We start from the raw sequence: 5,681 nt of genomic DNA on the forward strand, positions 1-5,681 counted from the left end.
CAAGCCACTTGTTATTTGGTTCTTCTTTGACTGACACCTTTTATTTTGATACCTGGCTGCAGGAGGGAGAAAGGGAGGGGCACAGAGCATAAAACCCACATTCTAGCATTCAGTGCAACATTACATCAGCAGTCTCCATATCCTCAGTCTACTGATTCACAACAATTAGAAAACATCTCTGGGGCATCTGTCCTGCTCCACCCTCTGTAGATAACTCACCAGACATGATGTTGGCAAAGCATCTTCTGCCACGCAAGTGCCTCTGGCACAGACAGCCACAACCCAGGTACAAAACACACTGCAGAAAAGATCCAGTTTGAGACCACTTTAACTGCTCTGGCTCAGTGCTAGAGAATCCTGGAAACTGTAGTTTATTGTGGCACCAGAGCGCTCTATCAGGCCTTGCTTGAAAGAAGGCCTTCCTCCATCCACCATCCAGAGGGAGAGAAAAGCAAGCCAGCTCCACTGAGCCTTGCCTGAAATAAGTCCTCCCTCCATCCACCATCCAGAGGGACAGAAAGGCAAGCCAGCTCCATCAGACCTTGCCTGAAAAGAAGAAGGCCCTCCCTCCATCCACCATCCAGAGGGAGAGAGGGGCAGGCCTGCTCCACTGGGGCTAATCAGAGTAAGAAGAAGGGCCCTCCCTCCAGCCATCTGCCTTGATCCAGCCATCAGAGGGAGAGCAGATCTGCTGGACTTTCCCCCTTCCCCACTGCCATTCCCTTCTCCTTTTGTGTCTTGTCTCTTTAGATTGTAAGCCTGAGGGCAGGGAAATGCCTAATTAATGATTTATAAGCCAGTCTGATAGCCTTTTGGCTGAAGAGGGGAGTATAAATAATAAATATTAAAATATTATTATTCTAACAGAGAAGGCTAAATATTTCACAAAACTACAGTTCCTAGAATTATCTAGTATTGCGCCAGGGCAGTTAAAGTGGTCTCAAACTGGATTGTATTCCTACAGTGTGTTTTGGGCCCCAGTCACATGTCCCTGGGAACCCCTGCACACAACATGGTTGTTGCTGTTGTTTTTCATTACCAGGCAAAAAGAAAGAAAGAAGCAGCACCCAATGAGCTTCCTTGGCTGGAGGCCTCCAATAAGGACCAACACACTGATAGGTTTTAGGCAATAATGTGAGATTCACCCAAAGGAGGAAAGGAGTCTTCTGCTAGGCAGGGAGAGGTCAAGCAATATGAGATGCTCTACAGAAGCAAAGCAAGTACCAATGTGTTGTTGTATTGGTTTCAGCATTGGACTACAATTTCTCAGCCTCAGGGGAAGGCAAAGGCAAACTCCCTCTGAACAAATGTTCCCAAGAAAACAGGATCGCTGTGTGTTGGAAACAAACTAAAGGTACAGTATATACACCAACAACAACTGAAACGTATGCAGGGATTGGGAAACAGGAGACGGGTGTTCAAATACTCCTAGGGGAAATACTACTAGAACACCCTGTATCCACTTGTGTTTCTTGCCACCCAAAGTCCTGACAGAGCTTGCAAATTTCCCAAAAGAGAAAAGAGGCCACAAATCTACATTTCAAATGCATCATGGAGAAGCCTGTTGCTTTAGCTGTAGCAGCACAGTGGAAAAGAGAAAGCATTACAGTGCATTTGACATTTCCCCAGCCTTGAGAATACCACATTACAATTATTGTAATATAGCAGCATATGATTGTTATTTTAAATATTAAAAATAATAATAAATTTCTACTAAAACAGAATAAATGTGATACAAGCAGCAGCAGCTTGTACAGCTAGTTGTTTTTAAATGGCATCTAAAAGAAAATGGGGTGGGGGAATTATCAGATGTCTGACGGAAGGGGAATTCCATATATGTGATGTCAACACCAAGATAATTCTGTCATGTGTGCATTGTTGTTGTATGCCTTCAAGTCATTTCTGACTTATGGCAACCCCAAGGTGAACCAATAATGGTGTTTTCTTGGCAAGTTTAGGAAGGGTGGGTTGCCATTGCCATACGCTGAGGCTGTGAGAGTGTGACTTGCCCATGGTCACCATCTCACAGCCTCAGAGTATGGCACTAGGTTTCATGCTGAGCCAGGATTCAAATCCTGATCTCCAGAGTCCTAGCCCAATACTCAAACCACTATGCCAAGTGGGCCTCCATGTGTGCATACTCTCTACATTTCACAGATCCAAACTGGGACGCATATGACTAAGTCACCTCAGAGCATGGTCAAGAGGGCAAGAGTGTGAGGAAGAACACACAAACTGGCAGAGGCTGCAGCAGTTGTATATTGCCTGAGCCTATTGGGAAGGACAAAGATCCCACCCTCTCCTCTCCCTACTAAATTAATGGAATACAAATTACTTTTGTACTTGGAACTTGTAAGCCAAGGACAAAGTGGGAGAGTGGGAAGAGGAAAGAGAAACTGGGAGATTTTAAAAACAGTTAACACAGTGAGATGGCAGACCACTAACTGGGACTGTCCCTGCCAAATCAGGACAGTTGGAAGGTATGTGTGTGGACTAGGGACCTTGTAATAGGTCACCCACACACGTACCCTCCAATGTCAGAGCGCCCAGGCTAAAATTTGGGATATGGTCTCCTACTAAGAATAATAGCTCTCACCCTCAATGGATCTGAAACAATATGGTGTCAGAACCAACCGGAAGGTTTTGCTGCCTGAACAAGAAGCCAGGCATCTGAATGTACCCACCAGTTCAGGTCTGAGACACCTTTTGGAATCCGAATGGTGCTCAGATGGCAATCTCATAATCCTGGATTACTGCCATTGTGGTGTAGTGGTTTGAGTGCTGGACTATGATTCTAGAGACCAGGGTTCGAATCCCACCTTGGTCATGTAAACACACTGGGTCACCTTAGGCAAGTCACACACTCTCAGCCTCAGGGGATGACAATGGCAAACCCCCTCTCAAGAAACCTGCCAAGAAAACCCCATGATAGGTTCACCTTAGGGTTGCCATAAGTCGGAAATAGGGTTGCCATATCCCGCCGGGGGGCGGGACAATCCCGGTTTGGGCGGTGCCAACCTGGTCCGGTTTGGCGCCCAAACTGGGACGGCCCCGCCCACCGCGGCCATCTCAGGCCTCGTGGCGGCTCCAAGGCCTTGCTGAGGCCTGGGAAGGCTCTCCGCGGTTGGAGCTCCAGCCGCGGAGACGCTCCCTCCCGGGCCCCAGCGAGGCCTTCGAGGCGGCTCCGCGGTCGGAGCTCCGGCCGCGGGGTCCTCCAAGGCCTCCGCAAGGCCAGGGAGGAGGAGGAGGCCGCTTCCCACCGCGGCGATCGCCGCGATGAGGGGCGGCCCTCGCCTCCTTCCCGGCCTGGGAGCCGGCCGAGGCTTCTTCCCAGGCCGGGAGGAGGAGGAGGCCGCTTCCCACTGCGACAATCGCCGCGATGCCAAGCTTCCCCGCGCCCTTCCCGGCCTGGGAGCAGGCCTAGGCTCCCTCCCAGGCCGGGAGGAGGAGGAGGAAGCCTGGCACCATGGCGATCGCCGCGATGCCAAGCTTCCCCGCACCCTTCCCGGCCTGGGAGCAGGCCTAGGCTCCCTCCCAGGCCGGGAGGAGGAGGAGGAGGACAAGGTTTAAAAATCTAGGACTTTTTTTATTTAATTTCCTAGCCAGGAAATTTTAAAAAAAAAATGTCCTACATTTTCAAACCTTGTCCTACATTTGTCCCGGTTTGGAGGTCCTCCATTATGGCAACCCTAGTCGGAAACAACTTGAAGGCACGCAACGACAACAACAAACAGCCCTTGCTGGCTGGGCATCAGGGGAACTGCAGTCCAACCACATTCCTCAGGCCAGAAATAAGTTATTTGGGCCTACTCGTCCCTTGGCAACTTTTGTGAACAATCTTTCTTCTCCCTTGCCATAGATTTTGCTGAGCGGCCAGCCCTGCTGAGAGGTATTCAACGTTTTCCTCTGCCCCTGACGCTTGATGCTTTCTTTCCCTTCCAGTGATAATATTTTTTGCACCTTCACCTTGGGAACCCTGACTTTTCCTTCCCAAATCTACATACATGTACCTCTGCGCCTCCATTTTCTTGCTGAGATGGCCGCCATCTTTTCTGTGGGATGCTCCGCCTAGAAGCGAGAAATCAGGCACCAGTTATGAGCTGAAAAATTTGCCTTTCTTATAAAAGAAATTTGCCTTTCTTATAAAGACCAATAAAAATGTCTAATCAGAAATAAATAAAATGATAAGTTTAACCAGATGTAGTTAAATATATAAGAAGAAATACTGTATACTCTGCATTGAAGAAAAACAATAATTCTCCAGGATAAGTTAGAAGCTTGTCAGTGGAAAGGAGACAGATGGATATAAAGGGTTAAGTTAAGAATGGGAAAGAGTAATAAAATATTATATGACAGGAATTAACGAAATAAGAGATAGTAGGTTAGAATGGGAAGGAAGAGGATGATAGAAAAGAAATGGGAACTAAAAGTGAAGGACAGATCAATATTAAGGAACATAGATACTAGGAAATTTTGTTTTATTAAAGATTAGGGTTAGTGTAAGTATGTAGAGATGTGAAGCATATTGGTATGTATGAAATGTGTGAGTGAATGGATATGTTGTAAAATGTAAAGTGTAAAATGTAATGTGTACGTGTTTTTTGTGTGTAGAAACCTTTTTTAAAAATCTATAAAACGAAAAAAAAATGTATTTCAGAGAAGGGATCCTTTGTGTTAAGTCCAGAGTTTAAAGATAGATAACAATATCTGCTTGGCTATTTCTCTTTGGACTCTCTCAAATCTGGCCAGTGGCGTTCATCAGGTAACCTGTGACCAATGTTTAAAAATTCAGACAACTGATCTTAACTTTGTAAACATTTAGACCATTGTAGTTTTTAATGGAGAGCCTTCAAATCTGGCCTATCTGCCTTAACTCTGGAGACCAGGGTTCGAATCCCAGCTCAGCCAGCAAGCCTACTGGGGGATCTTGGGCAAGAAGTCACACTCTCTCAGCCTCCTCAGGGGAAGGCAATGGCAAACCTCCTCTGAACAAATTGTGCCAAGAAAACTCCATGCTGGGTTCTTCTTAGGCTCGCCATAAATTGGGAGAAATAAATAACTATAACAACAACTGTTTTAACTTTTGAAACTGTTTAATTTTTTAAATATATATATATTTTAATTTTGTATTGTGTTTAAACTGTATTGTTGTTTTTAAAAAGATTTGCTATTAGCCTCTTTGAGTCCCTGTGTTGGGAGAAATGTGGGATATAATAATAATAATAATAATGCTATTGTTATTGTTTTGGACTGCAAATACCCAAGGCTGAAAATCAGTCTTTAAGCCCTGTTTATGGATGGATGGTGTATTTACAAATAAGAGGCAGGATAAAGTAAATCCTTATTTGCCAATGCTTTGCCAATGGGACAGTGATGCTGATGCTGCTGATCCTCTCTGAGAGGAAAAAGAACTGAACTCAGCCGAACCCGATTGACAGCTGCTGCTGGGCTCTGGCTGTTCCTCTGACAACCGAGTGGGCGTGGCTTAATGTAACCCCGCCCTCCGAGTCTCTTCTCCCCCTTCTTCCTGTTTTCTCTCCTCTCGCGCAGGCGCCTTGAGGCCCATTAAACGTGCGCAAGGAGTCCCGGCGACCACATTCCCTTGCTGGTCGAATCCCTCCGCTTGCCTTCCCCCCTCCATCCTCCCTTCGAGGGACTTTTTTCCTGCTTTCTTTCGCTCC

The 5,681-nt window shown here is 46.4% G+C and overlaps 1 protein-coding gene across 5 annotated transcripts in view; it reads right to left on the reverse strand.

Moving 5' to 3' along the window:
- LOC149322912 (protein FAM3A-like) overlaps window positions 1–4,092 on the reverse strand; it is a 30,280-nt gene extending 26,188 nt beyond the window's left edge. For 3 of the 5 annotated variants that reach the window (XM_089484692.1, XM_089484698.1, XM_089484693.1), the window contains exon 1: window positions 4,011–4,062. In XM_089484692.1, coding sequence (XP_089340818.1) covers window positions 4,011–4,047 — 37 coding nt within the window. In that variant the 5' untranslated portion in view covers window positions 4,048–4,062. Of the gene's footprint in view, window positions 1–4,010 lie in introns of all 5 variants that reach the window. The other 2 variants (XM_089484691.1, XM_089484696.1) reach the window with 2 other exon arrangements.
- Between the last annotated feature and the right edge of the window lie 1,589 nt (window positions 4,093–5,681).

Source organism: Sceloporus occidentalis, unplaced genomic scaffold, assembly GCF_023333645.1.
Source record: "Sceloporus occidentalis isolate IW3139 unplaced genomic scaffold, rSceOcc1.0.p SCAF_1, whole genome shotgun sequence".
Lineage (NCBI taxonomy): Eukaryota > Metazoa > Chordata > Lepidosauria > Squamata > Phrynosomatidae > Sceloporus > Sceloporus occidentalis.